The following is a 22438-nucleotide window of genomic DNA, read 5'->3' as shown; positions in this document are numbered from 1 at the left end:
ACTGCACTCCAGCCTGGGCGACAGAGCGAGACTCCGTCTCAAAAAAAAAAAAAAAGATTTTATTCTATCTTTTCAGAGTGAAGTTGAATTTTTGTTAAAAGATTCAGAAAAGCCAAAGAAGTCTTTGATAATTACCTCTCCTATGATTAGTGTGAGTTGAATAAGGGCAGATGCAGTTAGGCTCTTGAATTTGTTTCGGAGGCAAAGATTTCCCTATATTGGGAAAAGTATAATTTTATGTTATACTTTTAACAGATAAACTCATTAACAGATGTGTTTACTTTCTAGATCAGAACCTCAATATGATCATACAGTTGGATCCTCCCAATCTTTGTCTTTCCCCAAACTCTTACATCTTAGGTAAGTTTCTCCTTTCCTTTGATCTGGTGGGGGGCGAAAAAGAATACTTAGCTTTTTATCTCTGTTTCTTGTTCAGAAGTAGTTTTTTAAGGTTATTTTTGCACTAAATTACTTTTAGAAAGTTAAGAAATAATTATGTTACATGAAGTGGTCTGTCTCTAAAAGGAATGGAAAGATCCTAGAAATACACTTCTCTTTCCAAGCCAACTGGAGAGTTTATAATTGCCAAGAAACTTCTAACAATTGGAGCTAAGATAGCTCTACTAACCTCCTCATAACCTCGCCTACCTAATGGGATGCTATAATGAAAGCAAGTCCCAGATCAAAATCTGCCACACAGGTGTATGTTTTTTTAGCAAGCAGGCACAAAAATAGTTGTAGAACTTGTTCTTGTACGCTTGGTGAAATTTCAGCTCTCTATCCTGTAGGTACTCTGACAAATGCTTGCATGAAAGATCTGCTGGAGGCAGTTTCAGCCATATGCTAATGTCAGAGTTCAGCCAGCCTTCTAGTTGGATTAGGTGCAAAGTCCAGCACAAAGTGCTGCCCTAAAAGTTGTTAAACTGCTGGACCTGCCAGTTCTTACACCTTGTTCTGCAAGAGCAAGAGTGCCAGTGTATGATTTCCAGCCAATATCTTGAACTCTATTTCATCAATAAAAAATTATTTCTGATATCCCTTAGGCTAGTTAATAAGATCTCTGATGCAAAGTCAGCAAATGTTTTATGAAGTTGTTATATGGTACACTGGAGTGTGAACACCTGATTCAGTTCTTTCAGAGGCTAACCACTCTTTGTGATTTTTAAAAATAATTGGAGTGTTAACTAATTGCCTCTAAGGGTAAGGATAAAAACCAGTTCATGTATTTGTCATACTTCCTACACTGAAGTATTTAAAAGTGAATTATAAGGCCGGGTGTGGCTCATGCCTGTAATCCCAGCACTTTGGGAGACCGAGGCGGACAGATCATCTGAGGTCGGGAGTTCGAGACTAGCCTATCAACATGGAGAAACCCCGTCTCTACTAAAAATACAAAAATTAGCCAGGCATGGTGGCATGCTCCTGTAATCCCAGCTACTAGGGAGGCTGAGGCAGGAGAATCGCTTGAACCTGGAAGGTGGAGGTTGCAGTGAGCTGAGATCATGCCATTGCGCTCCAGCCTGGGCCACAGAGCAAGACTCTGTCTCAAAAAAAAAAAAAAAGTGAATTGTAGACATTATAACACTTTAGTAACTCCATAATTCATCATGAAAGTGACTAGAGAAAGACATTTATTTTCCCATAATTAGATAAAGCATATTAAAAACTCTTCCTCATTTAGCATTCTTCCTTTGTGACACTTGTCACAGTTTATAATTATGTATTAATATAATATTTATACATGTCTTACCCTAAACAGTAAGCTCCATGAGGGCTTTATTTCTGTTTTGTTGACTATTATTTTTTCAATGCTTGGCCTAATGCTTGGCACATGATAGATACTTAATAAATATTTGTTGACTATGATGTGATGTGCGGGGTGTTGGGAAGTCCCTTACCCAAGTTTTTTTTTTTTTTTTTAGAGACGGAGTCTTGCTCTGTCACCCACATTGGAGTGCAGTGGCGCAATCTCAGCTCACTGCAGCCTCTGCCTCCCAGGTTCTAGCAATTCTCCTGCCTCAGCCTCCCAAGTAGCTGGGACTCACAGGCGCACGCCACCACGCCTGGCTAATTTTTTGTATTTTAGTAGAGATGGGGTTTCACCATGTTGCCCAGGCTGGTCTCAAACTCCTGAGCTCAGGCAATCCACCTGCATCAGCTTCCCAAAGTACCCAAGAATGTGTTTTCTAGTAATCGGGCCACAATACACTTAGCTCTCCTGGTAGAGTTATTCTTTTGACTGTAGCTATTTAAAGCTCCTGTTATAGTCCCTACCATGGTAGACAAAAAGCCTTTGATGATCTGGCTCTGCCTATTCCTCAGCTAAAGCAACAATTAACGCCACTTTGAAACCTCTGCTGATTCCTCCAAGAGGCTTACGTTAGACAACCTATTTCTGTGCATGTACTGTTGTCAAACCATATTCATTCCTTTATCATTGCCACTCTCTTATTGCATTATGAATATGCATCCCAGCATCAGATTGTCAACTCCTTTTCTATGGGCAGTATTAGACACATAGAAAATTCTCAAATGATAGTGAATTCAACAAAGAGTTTTTTCAAAAACATGAAGAGGGGGGCTTTTTTTCGTTCCTGTTTATTTTTTTCATTTGTACACTGTGCCCTATGGGACTTTTACTGTTGCAACCCATAAATCCCAGAGGGGGCATCCTTATGTACTTTGTTTCCTTTCAGGCACATTGGTATCACTTTCCTTTCTGGAACTTCTAAAACAATGCTGTTAGGCTTATGTCCCCATTTATTATCAGTGAAGGGATAAGGGGACAAGGAATGTATAAATTACAAGTATCAGCTTTTATCTAAGTTCCCGTCCCCAGCACCCCATTCTAATCTAGGTTGCTATTCCTAAGGAATTTTCCAAGCTGAATGTCAGGTTCAGTATCAAAATTATGATCCTGTATCTTTCTCAGGGATCCTCTGCCCCCCCCCCCCCTTTTTTTTTCTCCTTTGACTCTTGAAGGCAGCCTTCTCAACTTTACTTTGGATTAAGATTCTGACCATTTCTTGCATTTTATGACAAAGATTACTTTCCTGTAAGGATAGTGATCTGGTCTTTCATATTGACAAAATGTTTAACACTTACATGAGGACCCAACTCCTGTTAAAAATCAATTAGTTTCATAGCCACCTGGAACCATTTTTAGTACTCTTGGAAACAGAAAGGAAAAGGAAATATAGTCCCTGTTCTTAAGAGTATAATTTATTGGAGAGATGTGATTTATTTCTCCCAAAAGTTTAACAACAATAAGAAGTAAGAGTTGTGACAGCGCAGTACGTGATTAGGTGCCATATGAGCAGAGTATAAGAAATAGGTTGAGTGCAAGAAATAGGGTGAGTGTTGTGGGCTGTAAGGGAGGATTTCAGAGGGAAGTAGAACTTCTCATCCTTGAGAGGTGGCTAGATTGAGAACATTGTAAGTTGGAGAATGTCCTGAACAGCATTAGGAAGTGGAGATTACCAGTGGTATATAAAAAACAGTAGCAGCCTTGAGAGAATAAATGAAATATATGAGATAAATTTATATGAGTAAGTATAGAAAAAGATGAGTAGAAAAAGATGAGTCCTCCAGACCAGAGGACTGGAGAGAAAGAGAACCAAGAAAATGCAGTGTCCAGGAGCCCCAGGAGGTGAGGTTCAAGAAGCAGAGAACAGTTAGCAAGGTTGGCTTCTGCTTGGGGTTAAGAAAATGGGAAGTGATGAAGGGTTATTGGGTTTGGCAGTTTGGGAATCTGTGACTTTTTGAGAATTCAGTTAAGTGGAATAGTTAGGATTCCAGATAATAGTGGGTAGGTTAGCAAAGATAAGTGGAGGAGGAAGTAGATTCTGTGTTATATAGGAAAAAAGTCCAGGTTTTGGAGCCAGACTATCCTGTATATCCAGTATAAATTCTGACTCGTCTACATTTCATGCTGAATGGCCTTTGGTATATTATTTTATCTCTCTGAGCCTTAGCTTTTTCTCTTTTTAATAAAATAAGAATAGTATATTTACCTTGATTGGCTTCTACAAAGTTAGGTAATATAGACAAAGCCTTTAATAAAGCTCCTGGCACATTGTTGACCAGGAGTTCTCAGCTTTTTGTTGCCCACACACAACTAACAACATCAAAATATTACTGTTCCTAAAAGTGGCTCACTAGAGTAATGATTGGCAGTAAGATGTTAGTCTTTGTTTTAAATGTGCCCCTATCATGTCCAGTATGGAAAGTTCAGCTGCTTTAACAAACATCAGGTAAAGGTCCCTAAGCTTTTCTTTTTCCAGATACCAGCCTTTTCTTTCTTTTTTTTTTTTTTTTTTTTTTTTGAGACAGAGTCACCCAGGCTGTCACCCAGGCTGGAGTGCAGTGGCACAATCTTGGCTCACTGCAACCTCCGCCTCCCGGTAAGTGATTCTCCTGCCTCAGCCTCCCGAGTAGCTGGGATTACAGGTGCATGCCACCACGCCCAGCTAATTTTTCTATTTTTTAATAGAGACAGGGTTTCACCATGTTGGTTTGGCTAGTCTCAAATTCCTGACCTCAAGTGATCCACCCACCTTGGCCTCCCAAAGTGCTGGGACTACAGGCGTGAGCCACTGCACCCAGCTGACCCTTTTCTTTTTCTGGAAAATATCTAGTATATGTGTCTGAATTTTCCCAATTTGGTATCATTTTATGCTATTTATTAGTGGGCTGTTGTTACAGACAGAAAGGAGTTGTTAGGACTTGATTAGCTGGATCACTCTTGTGTTTTCTTTGTACAGTCTGATTTTCCTTTAATAGCTAATGCAAGGATCTGAATTTGGGGAATTGTAAACTTTTGTATCCTAGCACACTTGAATTTTCTTGACTTCTTCTCTTGCAGTGAGCATTGTGTGCTGACTTGGACAGAAAGAGGAATTTATATTTTCATTCCTCAGAATGTTCAAGTTCTTCTTTGGAGTGAAGTCAAAGGTAATTATATTTTTCTTTGTAATTTTTAATCTCATGCTTATGAAAATTTGATTATTGTAGGAGCATTCTCTTGTAATTTAAGAAGTTGAAAAATAGGATGGGATGACTTTTTTTTTTGTTTTTGAGACTAAGTCTTGCTCTGTCACCCAGGCTGGAGTGCACTGGTGCGATCTTGGCTCACGGCAACCTCCGCCTCCCGGGTTCAAGTGATTCTCCTGCCTCAGCCTCCTGAGTAGCTGGGATTACAGGCACGTACCATCACACCTGGCTAATTTTTGTATTTTTAGTAGAGATGGAGTTTCGCCATGTTGGCCAGGCTGGTCTCGAATTCCTGACCTCAGGTGATCTGCCGGCCTCAGCCTCCCAAAGTTCTGGGATTACAAGCATGTATGATTACAGGTGTGAGCCACCGTGCCCAGTCACGTTTCTTTAAGATGACACCGTCACGTTTACATTACGGATCACATGGGATAATTTCCCATTGGTAAGGGTACTTCCCCAAAGCATGCATTAGTGAATTTGTATTCAGCTATTTATTTTTTTATGAGTCATTTTATTTATTTTTTAATTGACACATAATAATTGTACATATCATGTACCCCATAATATGTTTTGATACATGCAGTGTATAGTGTACCCTGATCAGATCAGGGTGGTTAGCATATCTACCGTGTTAAACATTTATTAGCTCTTCGTGTTGGGAACATTCATTATCCTTCTAGCTCTTTGAAAACATACATTATTATTAACTATAGTCATCCTACGATGCTATGGAACAGTAGAATTTATTCCTCCTATCTAGCTATAATTTTGTATCCTTTAACAAGTCTTTTCCCTGTCTTCTTCCTCTTACCCTTCCCAGAATCTAGTCACCTCTGTTCTGCTTTTTTACTTCTGTGAGATCACATTTTTCTAGCTTCTGCATATAAATGAGAACATGTAGTCTTTAACTTTCTGTTCCTGGCTTATTTTACTTAACATAATGTCTTCCAGTTTTCATGAGTAATTTTAAGTGCAGTTTTCATTAGTAACTGCTGAAAAGGAACAAACAGGTTATTTTTCCCTCTATTGCCCTGAGTCTTTATCCCTGCCAGAAGTCTTACTTTGACTCCCATTTTGTATCTTTATAGTTTGGGGTTCAAATTGTTCTTGTGGGAACAACAGCCATCATATGTGACTGAGACAGAAAATCAATCTCTATATTCTTTGGATTAAAACCAGAAGTGGGGGAAATCTAGCTTTTTTACCATTACTGCTCAGTAGAGAGTGTATGTTGACATTTTGGTTCTTTTCTATGTTTGTAAAAACCAAAAAAGGAGAGAGAGAAAGAAATCATTACTTACTGGTCTCATCAACAGTGATTTTCTTGTGGCTTAAATTTCTTAAGTATGTCCCTTGAAAAGTAGTCTTTTAAGTCCTTTCAGGATACTCTGCCAAGACAGATATTTTCTTGAAGGCAGATATTTCTCATGAACTGTATATTGATTTACATACTATGTTAAAATCCATTCATTAAGGACCAGGTTATAACACTTGAACCTTATGGTCTGGCCTCTAATGTAGATTATCCTCTTTTAATGTCCCAATTCCTTTTCACAGAAAACAGCATTTTTAAACATAAGACTTTAGGTCAGAGAGATATAGTTCTTTCTTCACAGCTTTTATTCTTGATCTCTTTAGAATAGTTTCTAAAATATGATTTCTTCATCGAACTGCAAGTACAAAAATAGAGATGAAATTCAGTCAAGCCAAACCCTACATAAGAAATGAATTTATTAGAATAATTTCAGCCCTTTTAAAATTGTAAGGGGTATTTGGTTAACATTTTGTATGTTCACACCTGTGGTTTTTGTAGATATTCAGGATGTGGCTGTCTGTAGGAATGAATTGTTCTGTTTGCACCTAAATGGGAAAGTCTCACATCTGTCCCTGATATCTGTGGAACGCTGCGTGGAACGCCTGCTAAGAAGAGGCCTATGGAACTTGGCTGCTCGTACATGCTGTCTTTTCCAAAATTCTGTCATTGCCAGCAGAGTGAGTCAGAGCTTACCTAGACATCTTTACCATGGATTGGTGAAACTATCCTAGCTTGCAAGATTGTGTTACAAAGTTGCTTGATTTTATTAACCCTGTCTGTGTGACCTACAGATAACAGCAATACATGCCCAGAGAAAGCATGATAGATATATCTAGGGGTGGATAGAGGGTAAGAAAGAGGGTACAATTTTCATTTAAAATATCAAATTTAGATAGAAATTTGTTTCATAACTTGTTTTTAAGGGGGATAATTGTGTATATGGTAAATTTTAATTAAATAATAATAATAATTATGATTATTATTTTGAGACAGTCTCGCTCTGTCACCCACGCTGGAGTGCAATGGCGCAATCTCGGCCCACTGCAACCTCTGTCTCCTGGGTTCAAGCGATTCGCGTGTCTCAGCCTCCTGAGGAGCTGCGACTACAGGCGCTCGCCACCACACCTAGCTGATTCTTTTTGTATTTTTAGTAGAGACGGGGTTTCACCATGTTGGCCAGGCTGATCTCAAACTCTTGACCTCAAGTGATCCACCCACCTTGGCCTCCCAAAGTGTGGGATTACAGGTATCAGCCACCGCACATGGCCTTAAATTCTTAATTCCTAAAAAATTCTCATTAAATCTTTCTCTAGCTTGCTAAGCCTTTTTAAAGCACCATTGAAGTTTTATGTTCTATATTAGACTTTTTTCTTTTCTTTTTTTTTTTTTTTGAGATGAAGTCTCGCTCTTGTCCCCCGGGCTGGAGTGGAGTGCAGTGGCACGATCTCGGCTCACTGCAACCTCCGCCTCCCAGGTTCAAATGATTCTCCTGCCTCAGCCTTCCGAGTAGCTGGGATTACAGGTGCCTGCCCCCATGCCCAGCTAATTTTCGTATTTTTAGTAGAGATGGGGTTTCACCATGTTGGCCAGGCATGTCTCGAACTCCTGACCTCAGGGGATCTGCCCGCCTTGGCCTCCCAAAGTGCTGGGATTACAGGCGTGAGCCACCGTGCCCAGCCTAGACCTCTTTCAATATATTGGCCATTTGAATATAGATTTACCTACAAATAGCTATTCCATTGCGATATTGTTTTATTAGGCAAGAAAAACTTTGACTGCAGATAAATTGGAGCATTTGAAATCTCAGCTGGACCATGGCACCTACAATGATCTAATTTCTCAACTGGAAGAATTGATCTTAAAATTTGAACCTTTGGATTCAGCTTGTAGCAGTAGAAGAAGCTCCATTTCATCACATGTAAGTATTCTCACCTTTGAAGGATTTTGTAGGGTAAGATTTTTCCACCTTCGGTTGTTCTTATTTACCTCTAGGATCCCCAAATTTGTTGTCCTTCCCATTTATATTTTTTGGTGGGAAGGGGTGAACTTTTGTTCAGCTAGTGGCTCAGCTCTGTGAAGCCTCCATTTAGGTGTGTCTTGGAGCCACATTTTGTTTTGTCATTGTTTATTATTTTCTGTTCCCTGATATACTCATATAGCTCCCAGCATAAGTTACGTTGCTCTAATCTGTGATTTCAGGTGCTTCATGCTAATTTGAGTCTGAATGCAGCTCTGGATTATCTCATTTAGTCCCCATTCTCACTACCATGCTTTATGAAGACAAGCTAGAGAAATATGGCAGCTGATGCCACTAGCACACGGAGTGACCCAGCTGCCAGGCACCTAAGCCTTGCTCATCAGTTTGTTCTAATAAGCCATAATGGTTGTTATTAACTTTCTATTTGAGTGTTGGTATTTCTCTGCAGAAGTTATATTAAAGTTATAAAGGAAATTTTTACTTTTTTTTTTTTGGAATTCTTTTAATTTTTAGGAAAGTTTCAGCATCTTGGACTCTGGTATTTATCGTATCATTAGTAGTAGAAGAGGCAGTCAGTCAGATGAAGACTCTTGCTCCCTTCACAGCCAAACCCTCTCAGAAGATGAGAGATTTAAAGAATTCACCTCACAGCAGGAAGAGGACCTGCCAGATCAGTGCTGTGGCTCACACGGAAATGAAGGTGATGAATGTGTCTGTTGTTGGTTCCTGATGTGAAGCCATTATTTTCCACGAGCTCTTGTTACCAGGATTATCTTGTGCACAGAAGTTCTCTGAAGTGTTAATAATTTTTAACATGTTGATAGAACTTTCCATCCAGATCTACAGATCTGCTCCCTACTAGAAGAGTTGGTTTATGTTTAGTATTTTTTCCCCTCATGTTTGGACTAATATTAGGGCCTGTTTTTGATCATGCATCAAAATGCTGGAAAGGTTATGAAAGAAAGGTCATTAACCAAAAGAGTGGAAATATTTTATTCTGACTAACCAAATTATTTTTCATCAGGAATGAAAAATTACTGCAGTTTTTGGGGGTCATTGCCTTCCTTTTTCAATGTGCAAGTATTCCTGTGGCTGAACTAGTGAGAAGAGAATAATAGAGATCCTAAACTCCCTTTTTGACTTATGGGGACTCAGGGTTAGTAGGCAAATGAAGGTACCTGCCTCAGTGTTTTATGTGGACCATCTCGTGCGTTTTGTAAACCTGTGTTCCACTCATTTGTTTCTGGGTCAGTTGTGATTTTGGTATTGAATCCTTCATTTCTTTCGGTTTATTCATTTCAGAATTTTTTTAAAGATTAAAACAACTCCCACGTGATCAGATTTTGTTTCTTTTTTTCCTGATTCCATTCATTAGACAATGTTTCTCATGCTCCAGTGATGTTTGAGACAGATAAGAATGAAACTTTTCTCCCCTTCGGCATTCCATTACCATTTCGTTCTCCATCTCCTCTTGTGTCTCTTCAGGCTGTCAAAGAAAGGTAAACCAATTAGTCTTGTCATTTAATTCCATTACTGATCTTATTTCAGTTCTCACATTGGGTAATTTGTGCTGAGAATGGAAAATGAGAAAAAGGAAGTCTCTTGTTTTCCATATAACTTGTCATATGGAGCTATTAACTTCTCATTTACCTTGGGGAATCTAGCTTCCCTCTGTTTTAGCAGCTGGTATTTGAGTTGTTGCAGATGTAGGTGCCCCCACCCTCAAGAGATCAAAAATTAAAAATCTCTGATGGGAATAGTTTCCACGTATCATTAGTCTTTAGTTGATCCTTTCTAATGGTCAGTTTGGGCTCAGACTTGGAGTCTTTTCAGAATTCTTTCTAGCTACTCCATGGGACCAGGGTTGACATTTGAGTTTAAGAGAGAAGACTTTGTGCAGCTACTTAACTGCTTATCTGAGTCTTACTGGATACAAATTTTGCTTAAGAAGGGTATATTGTGACTAGTTAACAGCTGAGTTACATGAAGCAATTCTTTGTTCTGTGACCAGAATGGGCCTGATGATCACATGGCTTTGCGTAAGTTGACGGAAATATTACAGATACAGCTGGAGTTAAAGACCTTTTCTTTAGCGCTGAAACACTGGTTTCTTAGGGCAGTTTAGTAAATAATGTGAATCATTATATTGTAAGTTTATAAGTTTATATACGTGAAATGCTATTATTTGAACAGAGAAGTTGCTATAAACAGTCTTTACTAAGTCCAAGTCGCCTCCCTAGGACTAATAGAAACACAGAAAACTCAAGAATGAAAACCTGAGTTTTCTCAGTAATAAGTTTTTATTCATGTTAGTTTTTTGTTATTTGACTTCCAGTGTTTCTAGCTTTGTGCGTAAAACTACTGAGAAGATTGGCACCCTTCACACAAGCCCTGATCTGAAAGTGAGACCAGAGCTCAGGGGTGATGAGCAATCATGTGAAGAGGATGTGAGTTCAGTTACCTGCCCAAAGGAGGAAGACACTGAGTAAGCCCTTACACATAAATCTCTATACATTCTAGGGAATCCAGCTGTCAGTTTTAAGAAACCCATTGACCAACCTTGTGCAGCCTGCGGCCCGTGGGCCTCACGTGTTCCAGGACGGCTTTGAATGTGGCCCAACACAAATTTGTAAAGTTTCTGAAAACATGAGTTTTTTTGTGATTTTTTTTTTTTTAATAGCTCATCAGCTATTGTTAATGTTAGTGTATTTTATGTGTGGCCCAAGACAATTCTTCCCGTATGGCCTGGGGAAGCCAAAAATTGGACACCTGTGCCATAGACCATGTCCTTTGCAAGAAGGCACATGTATGTCCGCATTCATTGAAGATTGTTTGTGTAGCTTATAAAAATTGTGGAATTCCACAAAGTGTTGAAAAATCACATCACCCTGAAGCAGATCTATTGAGCAGAGTTTTAATTTAGTATTTCTTCCATCTTTCCCCTGCATAACTCCCCTCCTTCCCCCATAATCTCTTCAAAGTTCTGGGATCTCACAGGAGTATTAAGAGTAGGATGACCAAGGATCTAGACCTCGTCCTGGCTCTGCGTATGACTAGTATGTGACTTTGGGAATGTCACTGATGCTCTCTGGCCTGTAAGATCCAAAATGTGCTATTATTTGATGAGTCAAGGACTCATCAAGCAATAGCAAAAGGACCACCTTTTATATTCACCTAATTGTCTCGTGTAACATGAGTATAATACTTTATTGTCTAATAAAGAGAATATTAGATTGAGATAATGAAAAAGAAAAGAAGGGATTCTTTAGGCAATGAAGAAACTGTTGATCAAGCCATTGGCATTGATGTCCTGTCAGGTACCTTCCCATGATATGCTGGTGGCCTGGTCCTTGTGTAGTAGAGTTGTAGCAGAGCCCTTGATCGGGCATAGTGTGGAGTATCTTGTATCTCTGGCTTCTGCCTTATAGTTCAGGGAATCTGGGTATTAAAGGCAAACAAATTCAGCACTTACCCAGGAATTAAGAGAGAAACCCATAGGACCAGTGTATCTGGACAGCCAGATGAAATAAAAGATTTGTAATCCTCAGAATAACTTAGTGAATCCGTATGTTTATAGAAAAAAGTACAGATTTTTTGACATGGCATTTAATGCAGGCTTCTATCTGACCTTAGCTACCTTTCTAGCCACATCCTTCTAAGTGCTATAAATTTCACTCCTATCGGAGAACTAAGTGTGTACGCTGACACTTCACTACCTTTATTCAGAGTATTCTCCCGCCATTTTTTGTGACACAAATAATACCTCCTTAGGAATATGTCCCTTTCCCTACTCAGAAAAATTATTTCTTCTTCTCTGCTTTCATATCACAATGCTCTTTAAAGAGCTGCTCTTTGGTGTTCGACTTCTTCTTTTTTTAAATTATACTTAGTTGTTTGCATGCCTTTCTTTCTAATGAGAGCTTACTGGAGCTTATCACCTTGAGGCCAAGGACCACCTTTTCTATTCATCTATTTGTCTGATGTAACGTGAGTATAATACTTGCCGTTTAGTAAAAGTGTGAGAAATATTCGTCTAAGGGCCAGGCACGGTGGCTCACGCACTTTGGGAGGCCGAGGCAGGTGGATCACAAGGTCAGGAGATCGAGACCATCCTGACTAACATGATGAAACCCCATCTCTACTAAAAATACAAAAACAAAATCAGCCAGGCATGGTGGCGGGTGCCTGTAGTCCCAGCTATTCGGGAGGCTGAGGCGGGAGAATGGCGTGAACCTGGGAGGTAGAGCTTGCAGTGAGTGGAGATCATGCCACTGCACTCCAGCCTAGGCAACAGAGTGTGACTCTGTCTCAAAAAAAAAAAAAAAAAAAAAAGAAAAAAGAAATATTTGTCTAAGAAAGCTCTGAGGCTGAGGCAGGGAGAATTGCTTGAACCCGGGAGGCGGAGGTTGCAATGAACTGAGATCACGTCACTGCCCTCCAGCCTGGGCGACAGAGTGAGACCCTGTCTCAGAAAAAAAGCTCTGATCCCCTCTAACTCTTGTGAATGTTATTATTTTTCACACTTTCTTAGGGAGGAAAAAGAGGTAACTAGTCCACCTCCAGAAGAAGACATTTTCCAGGAGCTTAAAGTAGCAACAGCAGAAGCAATGTGAGTATAATGAGAAACTTTTATAGTGACTTCTCAAGGCAATTTAGTAAATGAAGTGAATCATTATATTGTAAGTCTTTTATGGGCCTTATATGAAATATATAGTTGATTAGAGTAAGTTGCTATAAATGGTCTTTCCTTTTATTAAGTCCAAGTTGCCTTCCTAGGACTAATAGGAAAAACCCAGGCACTGAAGTTTTCATTCTTGGATCAATAAGATTTTTTTCATGTTAATTTTTTGGTATTTGACTTCCAGTATTCCTAGCTTTGTGTGTAAAACTACTGAGAAGACTGGCAGCCTTCACACAAGCCCAGAATGGGAATGACTTTCTGAGTCCATCAGTAGTGGTCCTGAGACAGTTTGGGGCAGAGGTAGCCTCATTTGGAATTGAAATTGAAGAATTAGGCTGGGCGTGGTGGCTCATGACTGTAATCCCAGCATTTTGAAAGGCTGAGGTGGGCGGATCGCTTGAGCTCAGAAGTTTGAGACCATCCAGGGCAACATGATGAAACCCCAAATACCAAAAGTAGCTGGGTGTAGTGGGTGTAGTGGCATGTACCTGTATTCCCAGCTACTCAGGAGGCTGAGGCAGGAGGATCACTTGAGCCTGCAGTGAGCTGTGTTTGTGCCATTGCACTCCAGCCTGGGTGACAAAACAAGACCCTATCTCAAAAAAAAAAAAAGAATTAGTAAAACACTACAAAGTTTATGTTCTCTGTTTTGTCATCTTGTTGAGATAGTTTTTATTTAAAGAGTTGAAAAGTAATGTTTATTCCAGATGAGTATGTTACATTGGTTAGGTTAATTTAGCATGAATTAATTTGTTTTAAGAAAAACACATGAAACATAAATTTCATACTTGTCTGTCTTGTATAGGACCAAGCTACAGGACCCTCTGGTTTTATTTGAATCTGAGTCTCTGAGAATGGTTTTACAGGAGTGGCTTTCACATTTAGAAAAAACATTTGCCATGAAGGACTTTTCAGACGTTTCAGATACTGACAACTCATCCATGAAATTGAACCAGGACGTACTATTAGTTAATGAATCAAAAAAGGGAATATTAGATGAAGATAATGAAAAAGAAAAAAGGGACTCTTTAGGCAGTGAAGAAACTGTTGATAAAACAGCATGTGAATGTGTAAGGAGTCCAAGGGAGTCTTTGGATGACCTGTTTCAAATATGTTCTCCATGCACCATTGCAAGTGGTCTTCAGAACGACCTGGCTGAACTGACAACATTATGTTTGGAGTTGAATGTATTGAATTCTAAGATCAAAAGCACCAGTGGACATGTGGACCACACTTTGCAACAGTACTCTCCTGAAATTCTGGCTTGCCAATTCCTGAAGAAGTACTTTTTTCTCCTGGACTTGAAAAGAGCGAAGGAGAGTATCAAGCTTAGTTACAGTAATAGCCCTTCTGTTTGGGATACTTTTATTGAAGGATTGAAAGGTAATACTCAGATTGCCTTATCAAAGATAGAAATTCGTATTAAAAAACATTAGCAGTTTTGAATTTTGGGGTTTAAAAAAAGATTTAAGTAGAAAATCACATCTGTTCTGGTCAACCCTTCATTCTGTTTTCCATTCATTTTAACTTTTAATAGTTCTTTCAGACATTGGTTAAATTTACAACTGGATTATAAGAAATTAGTTTTTAAATTTTTATTTATTTTATTTTATTTTTTTTGAGACAGAGTTTCACTCTGTTGCCCAGGCTAGAGTGCAGTGGCACCATCTTGGCTTACTGCAACCTCCGCCTCCTGGGTTCAAGTGATTCTCTTGCCTCAGCCTCCCAAGTAGCTGGGACTGCAGGCGTGCACCACCACGCCCAGCTAATTTTTGTATTTTAGTAGAGACGGGGTTTTGCCATGTTGGCCAGGCTGGTCTCAAACGCCTGGCCTCAAGTGATCCACCTGCCTTGGCCTCTGAAAGTGTTGGGATCACAGGCATCAACCACTGTGCCTGGCCCTATTTTTTATTTTTAGGGACAGACTCTCACTCTGTGCCTAGGCTGGAATGCAGTGGTGTGATCATGGCTCACTGTAGCCTTCATCCCGTGGGTTCAAGCGATCCTCCTGCCTCAGTTTTCTGAGTCGTGGGATTACAGGCATGTGCCACTGTACCCTCTGATTTCCTCATTTTTTATAGAGATGGGGTCTTACTGTGTTGCCCAGGTTGGTCTTGAAATCCTGACCTCAAAGCAGTCTTCCCACCTTAGCCTCCCAAAATGCTGGGATTATAGGTGTGAGCCACCATGCCTGGCCCTAGAAATTAGTTTTATTTCTCTCATAATGACATTCAGAAAATGGTAGAGCAGTGCTGGGGAAGTTGAGGTTAAAGTAAAATGTTTATGAATGCAGATGTATTAAAAGAAGAAAATCTCTCATGTAACTTACTAATACAGAAATACTATATGGGGTACTTATTGTGTGGCAGATAGTATGGTAAACACTTTTCAGCATTGTCTCATTTCATCCTTACAATAATCTTTGGAGTAGATGGTGTTATTCCATTTTATAGATAAGCAGTCTGAGGCAGAGAGAGATCTTAGGTAGCTAAACTGCTGTAATAAATATCTGATAATGTAGTAACTCATACATAAATAGAAGTGTATTTCTTGCTCATGTAACAGTCCAGGACAGGTATTCCAGGTCAGTGGGTAGCTGTCTTCCAGGTGGTAATTCAGCATTCTAGCATTCCAAGTTCCTTCCATTATTTTCAGCTCCAGCTTCCCTTAAGGGTTGTGGTCGTGTTTGGGTTGCTATGTCTGGGGAAAGCATGTAGAAAGTACTGTCTTATAGGCCTGGCCTGGTAGTGGCTTACATCTCTTCTGTATACATTTCCATTGATGAGAATTCCGTCATATGGCCACAACTAACTGCAAAGGAAACTGGGAAATGTAACCTGTCCAGGAGGAAAAGAATGAATATAGGTGAAGAGCTTGCTTACATGTCTGCCTCAGAGACTTTGGTGCATAGCCAGCAGTATCTACCTTGGCTGAAGGTCACATATGTCATCCTGACATATAATAGAAACCAGCTCTCATACCCTAAAAACTATATGCATTGCCCTTTCTGCAGCCATAGTCCCATGTTTTTGAAGAAGTGAATTTTCTTAATTCCAAATCCTACTTGAATAACAGATGCCATATTTCTAATAATTTAGACTTTAAGCAAACTTTTCATTCATTACCAAAAGTGAATAGAGATACATTTTTATGTCATCTTACTTAAAGATATTTTAGCTTCCTAGAAACATGGATCTATAGTTACAGATCTGCTTTAATTCAAATATAGCAGTTAAAAGCATAATAATTTTTTTTTTTTTCTGAGTTGAGGTAGATTGTCTTCTGTGTGAAATAAGAAACAAGTTATTTCTCCTCAGGTAAGTTCAAATGTGTGACATTATTACTCATTGTAAATTTACTGTATCTGTTTCTATTATGTGATCATACCCAGTCACAGAAGAGCAGAAAAGAGTCTCCATCAGCCAGAGTGATAGTTGTTACTACCAGTGCTGGCTAGAGGAAGCATGGTGGGCAATTTGAGTGATATGGCTGCTTACTTGAATTTAGGTGGATATGTCTAGTTTAGCTCCCACCCAGTCATCAGGCTTCCCCAAACCTCTGAATGGCCTCCTCCTCTGAATTCCTTTAAAGTACTTATTGCCTGACACAGTCAAATGAGAAACAATGAGATTGGGAAAAAAAATGACTTTTTTAAAAAAGCATGTATCAGAAATTGAATGTTGGCTCTTAGAACCTGGTGAGTAGGCCTCACCCTTCTAATGATGTTATAATTATGGGAAACAGCTTTTGGAACTGTTATTTGGGATTTGTCTTCAGAGCCAGTTGAAAAATACTTGCCCAGCCTAGGCAAAGTAGCAAGACCCTGTCTCTACACACACAAAAACACACACACCAGCCTATGCAATGTAGCAAGACCCTGTCTACACACACATACACATAAGCACACACACACACGCCAGCCTAGACAACATTTCAAGACCTTGTCTCTACACACACACACACGCACACGCCCAAGTATTGCAGCTAGGCAACGTAGCAAGACCCTGTCTCTCCACACACGCATGTGTGCACACAGGCACTGCAGCTAGGCAATGTAGGAAGACCCCGTCGCTACACACACACACACACACACACACACACACACGCACGCACACACACAGCCAGGAGTTCAAGGTTGCAGTGATCACCACTGCACTCCAGCCTGGGCAGCAGAATGAGACCCTGTTTCTAAAAAACTAAAAAAGAAAACTACTTGGAAAAAAACCCACTTTACTTTAAATTGATACTTTTTTTTTTTTTAACCACAAATAGTTTTAGATCATCACTCACTTCTTTCACCAGACTTGATTTTAAATGACTTTTGGCTATTCCAAAAAGTCAAATCTTTTGTTCTTCAGAGAATGAATATTTCCTATACTGGTATCTTTAAAAAAAAAAAAGGTCAAATATTTTAAAATTAATTTCATTGAATTTAATTCTAAAAGATGGAGTAGGAATACTAGTTCTAGAAAAAACTGAGCAACTTGGCATTGATGATATCTATGTATATTGGTTTTTGATGTGTGCTTATATGGACAGTCGCTATATATAGGCCTAGATACTCATTATTTTAAGAGTAATAGTCACTGATGTATTAATTATATGTTCTTTTGTCTTATTTAAAACTTTTAATATGCTTTGCTTCCCAATTTGATTTTAAGGTTCTTAAAAGTAGAGATTACATCTCTTGTTCTTTTATTTGTTTCTCTTACATTGCTTAACAAACACTGGGCCTTGCACTTAATAGGTCCACACAGTAGGTACATGACTAATGATTGCTGATTGAAGATGTTCATAAATTGAATATTTCCACCTAAGAGATAAAGTTTGGAAAAGGATATGCTTTATATTTCAGAAATGGCAAGTTCCAATCCTGTGTATATGGAGATGGAAAAAGGAGATCTACCAACAAGGTTAAAGTTACTAGATGACGAGGTTCCTTTTGATAGTCCGTTGTTGGTTGTGTATGCTACCCGGTAAGTTGTCCTATATATTGTTTATATGAACTAAAGCACATGCATTTTTTTGTGTATTTTAGTCTCTAACGTGTTACTCATTTGCATATGAGGCAGCGTCTATTAGTATATTTATTTTCATTTGTAATAAGTAACCTAAATGTAACCAAGTTATGTAATTTCACTGAAATTAGAGACTAAAGTGTTTTGTTTTTAAATGCAGGTTGTATGAAAAGTTTGGGGAATCTGCTCTTCGATCCTTAATCAAGTTCTATCCATCCGTTTTGCCATCGGATATCATACAACTTTGTCATCGTCATCCTGCTGAGATTTTGGCCTATTTAGACAGTCTGGTGAAATCAAGGCCTGAAGATCAGCGGTGAGAAGGAGAGCATATTTGCAGACTCTCCTTTCTTTTGACAGGGCATTGTTTCTCTTTTATAAGCAGGTGTCACATTGTTACTGTTAATTACCAAGGGGTTGAGGCACATACTATGGAAGAGGAGGATTTGGGAGGCCTTGTAACACTCTGCCACATGTCACAGCACACATCACAAATGTGCATGTACCACACTTCTTCACTCCCTCTCAGGGGTTCTCAGATCAGTGCAAAGTTAATCCCTTGATTCAGGGCCTGAACTAAGAAGATAAGCTTCTTATTGTCTTTGCAGTGAGTAGATTCACTGCCACCTTTTTATTGACATAGATCTCAGTTCTAGCTCTTCTCTTTTTAGGCTGATGTCTGATTTTCCGTCTCCCCATGGTTGTAACACTTGTGACCTGTGCCCCTGGCTTATTAGACTAGCAGCTTCCTCCTTTCTTCTTTTGATTGGTTCACATTTGCCACAATGTTGCCCAAGCTGGATGCAGTGGCTATTCACGGGTGTGATCATAGCATACTACAGCCTCAAACTTATGGCCTCAGTGATCTTCCTGCCTTGGCCACACTGGTTTTTATTTGTCTCTCTCTTTCTCTCCCTTTTTTTTCTTTTTTGGCCCTTTGACATTTTCTTTGTTATCTTGGAGCTTAGTCACCAGCATTTCTAGACATTTTGTAGCAGAAGAGTTTTCAAGTTATTTCTTCTTCTATATTCATTTCTTAATCAGGTTTTCTTCACACTCCCCACAATTTATGTTTCCTTTCTTAGCGTGAAGATTGGTGACTTTTTTCCCCAACTTTCTCTTAGGTCATCTTTTCTTGAGTCCCTTCTGCAACCAGAGTCTTTAAGGTTGGATTGGCTGCTTTTGGCAGTGTCCCTTGATGCTCCACCAAGCACCAGCACAATGGATGATGAAGGTTATCCCAGGTACAGAAGAAGTCCTCTTTCTTTCTTTCTTTCTTTCTTTCTTTTTTTCTTTACTTTTTTTTTTTTTTGAGACAGGATCTCACCTGTCGCCTAGGCTGGAATGTGGTGCTAAGATCATGGCTTCCTGCAGCCTTGACCTCCTAGGCTCAGGTGATTAAACCCTCCAACCTTAGCTTCCTGTATATCTGGGAATACAGGAGCACACCACTCTGCCCGGCTAATTTTTTGTACAGATGAGATTTCGCCTTATGGCCCAGGCTGGTCTCGATCTCCTGGGCTCAAGTGATCTACCTGCCTTGGCCTCACAAAGTGCCGGGATTATAGGTGTGAGCCACTGTGCCTGTCTAGGAGTCTTATTTCTAAGGATTAAGCTCCAGTGTTCCTTTGGAATGGAACTGGTTTATTCACATATGGCATTCTGGGCTCACTTTAGAAATAGCTATGGAAGAGACTGACCCAAGTCATGGTAGTAGTGAGATTAAGTGTATTTCTTAGTGGTTCTGAAATTTTTGGGGGTCACCCTATAAGAATCTGATGATTCCTTTTAGAAAAATGCAGTCATGCAAAACTGCACAGCTGACCCCTGCAGGTTTTTCATGGGCCCACATTAAGAGACCTTGGTGATTAAGCCTGTGAGAGGATAAAACTGGGTTGGGGGGTTAGGGAGATAGGTATGTATGTGTTTTCTTCCTAAAAATATGTCAAGGAATTTCTAGACATAACCTGATTTAGGACTTTAAAAATAAAATAAAATTAACACAAAGTACACACTGGTACTTGTGTCAGAACTATTGCTTGTGTTTCCCCCCAGGAGAAGCTTCTTAAAAGACCCCCAAATGCCTGTCTTATATTCCTAGCAAAAAGTCTGGAAGGATATGCAATGGTTATCTGTGAGTGATGGAATGATAGAATTAAAAGAAGAAAAAAGAATTTATTTCTTTTGCTTTTGATTACCTAAAGTATCTAATCTTTGAAGAAAAAAGAATTTATTTCTTTGCTTTTGATTACCTAAAATATCTGATCTTTAAAAATAAACAGGTTATATGAAAAATAGCTATTTTTAATTTTTCAAAAGCCAAATAGCAATGTTTTTAAAATGTAGTAATAGAATGCAGTTAAACTCTATTCTTAACTATTAGGTGATAAATAAGCATTTTCTAGAGTTTATTTCCTATCTAATTTACTGATTCCTTTTCATTTCATAGGCCTCATTCACACTTGCTTTCCTGGGGTTACAGTCAGCTGATCCTTCATCTAATTAAACTTCCTGCAGATTTTATAACCAAAGAGAAAATGACAGACATCTGCAGGTCTTGTGGGTAAGTGAGAATTTTTTAGAAACTGAACTTAAGGTTAGAAACATTTCAGTTAACCTTATAGTTAAGGGTCTGAATTAATACACATTAATATTTGGGGATTCTCTTTGCTATTTAAAAGTACCTTTTTGTTTTAAGTGATAGTAAATTAAACATCTTTTTCCCATTTAAATTTCGTGCTTTTTTTTTTTTTTTTTTTTAATAGCCTTAGCTAATTCCCCTCTACTCCCTTTGCTTAGTTGCCAGCCCCAGTTCTCAGGCATGTAGATAGTATTTAATTAAGCACCAGATTATGTGATACCAATTATAATTGATACAGACTTTTATAATTAATACAGTGAGAGAGAGATCAAAATGGGCTCAATAGCTTCGCTGGTGAAGGACTCAGGGAGGAGGTGAGATTTTGGAGGTAAAACCTAAAACCTGGGTAGGATTTGTATTTATAAAGGAGCCAGGAGAGGGTGAGTTAGGTGAGAGAAACAGAGCAAGGGCGTGGAAAACTGGCATTGCTTATTATCCATGTCACACTTCAGTCAGTTATTTATTGCCTGGTGATACTGTCTTATGGCTCCAACTGGATTATAATCTTTTGGAGATAGCGACTTGTGTCTTTCTTTTCCCTCATAATGTCTATATCTAATTTGTATAGTGGTAGGCACTTGATACATATTTGTTCATTGATAATGAGGGCTGAGTCTGGCCAGGTGGTGGGTGACAAGATCATGCAGGACCTTGAAAACTGGTAGAAGAATTTAGTTATCAGTAGAGACCCTTTTAGACTAAACTTTTTGGTGCAAAAATTGTGTAATGAAAGTGGAGCTTTCTAGAGATCATTTCTGATGTCATACATGAGAAGGCTGGAGACAGAAGGCCAGCTAGGAAGCTGTTGGAGTAATTCAGATATCAGTGGATTGGTGATTAGTAGGGCAGCAAAAGGAGCACATCCAGTGGGCATTTCAAAGGAAAATGCGGTGGGACATGCTGATACTGGATATAGCAAATGAAGGAGGGGGAAGAGTCAAGGAAGACTTCCTGGGTTTGCATATTTGGAGAAGAAATATGCTAGGTTTGTGTTGAATTTTAAAGTTTATAAAGTGAATAAAGCTTAAATGCCTTATAATTGGAGCTTGGCCTCAAATGTCAGCATTTGTTGCTAGTTTTTTTTTTTTTTCCCCCTGGATCAGGGTCATCTAATAGAACTTTCTGTGATAGTGGAGATATTCTACTGAACTGTCCAATGGTGGCCACTAGCCACATGTAGCCATTGACTACTTGAAATGTGAATATGTTAACTGAAAAACTGACTTTCAAATGTTATTTACTTTTAATTAATTTAAATTGAAATAGCCACATGTGACTGTGTCTACTATTTTGGGCAGCACAGCTCCAGATAAATTCATGGCCTTTTATTCCTTTCTTCAACTTTGGTCTCTTTAAAGTTTCTGGCCTGGATATCTAATTCTCTGTTTGGAGCTGGAGAGAAGAAGAGAGGCCTTCACCAATATTGTGTGTCTGAATGATATGAGCCTGATGGAAGGGGACAATGGTATGTCAATCCTAACTGGTTACTCTTGGTTGTCAATTTTTAGAAGTTACTCCAGACCTCTCAACAAAAAAATTTGGTGAACCTTTCAATGATCATATATTTAATATATGATTCTACTTAGTTGTCACATTTGTGGAGTTTTTGTTTTTTGTTTTTTTTGTGTATTTTTTTTTTACCTATAGCCCTTGATATGTTATGAAATCACAGTTAAGAATAAACTACAGGCAACTTTTCTATTTCATGAGTGCCTACTATGTGTTAGGCACTATACTACGTGCTTTCCATATGTTGTTTTAAATGAGATAACAAACTCTGGGGATAGTTACTATTATTTCCACTTTCCAG

At 39.0% G+C, this 22438-nt stretch overlaps 1 protein-coding gene across 5 annotated transcripts in view; it reads left to right on the top strand.

The window, feature by feature from the left end:
• HPS5 (HPS5 biogenesis of lysosomal organelles complex 2 subunit 2) overlaps positions 1-22438 on the top strand; it is a 43620-nt gene that overhangs the window by 16393 nt on the left and 4789 nt on the right. For 4 of the 5 annotated variants that reach the window (XM_030829712.1, XM_030829716.1, XM_030829713.1 and 1 more), the window contains 14 exons: positions 289-360; positions 4865-4953; positions 6809-6987; positions 8070-8228; positions 8802-8988; positions 9664-9787; positions 10624-10773; positions 12820-12897; positions 13775-14352; positions 17825-17945; positions 18148-18303; positions 19112-19231; positions 20437-20550; positions 21987-22093. In XM_030829712.1, the coding sequence (XP_030685572.1) occupies positions 289-360; positions 4865-4953; positions 6809-6987; positions 8070-8228; positions 8802-8988; positions 9664-9787; positions 10624-10773; positions 12820-12897; positions 13775-14352; positions 17825-17945; positions 18148-18303; positions 19112-19231; positions 20437-20550; positions 21987-22093 (2234 nt within the window). The remainder of the gene's footprint in view (positions 1-288; positions 361-4864; positions 4954-6808; positions 6988-8069; positions 8229-8801; positions 8989-9663; positions 9788-10623; positions 10774-12819; positions 12898-13774; positions 14353-17824; positions 17946-18147; positions 18304-19111; positions 19232-20436; positions 20551-21986; positions 22094-22438) is intronic. The other variant, XM_030829715.1, reaches the window with a different exon arrangement.

This window comes from Nomascus leucogenys, chromosome 15, assembly GCF_006542625.1.
Source record: "Nomascus leucogenys isolate Asia chromosome 15, Asia_NLE_v1, whole genome shotgun sequence".
Taxonomy (NCBI): Eukaryota; Metazoa; Chordata; class Mammalia; order Primates; family Hylobatidae; genus Nomascus; species Nomascus leucogenys.
This window is presented reverse-complemented; position numbering and strand designations above follow the sequence as displayed.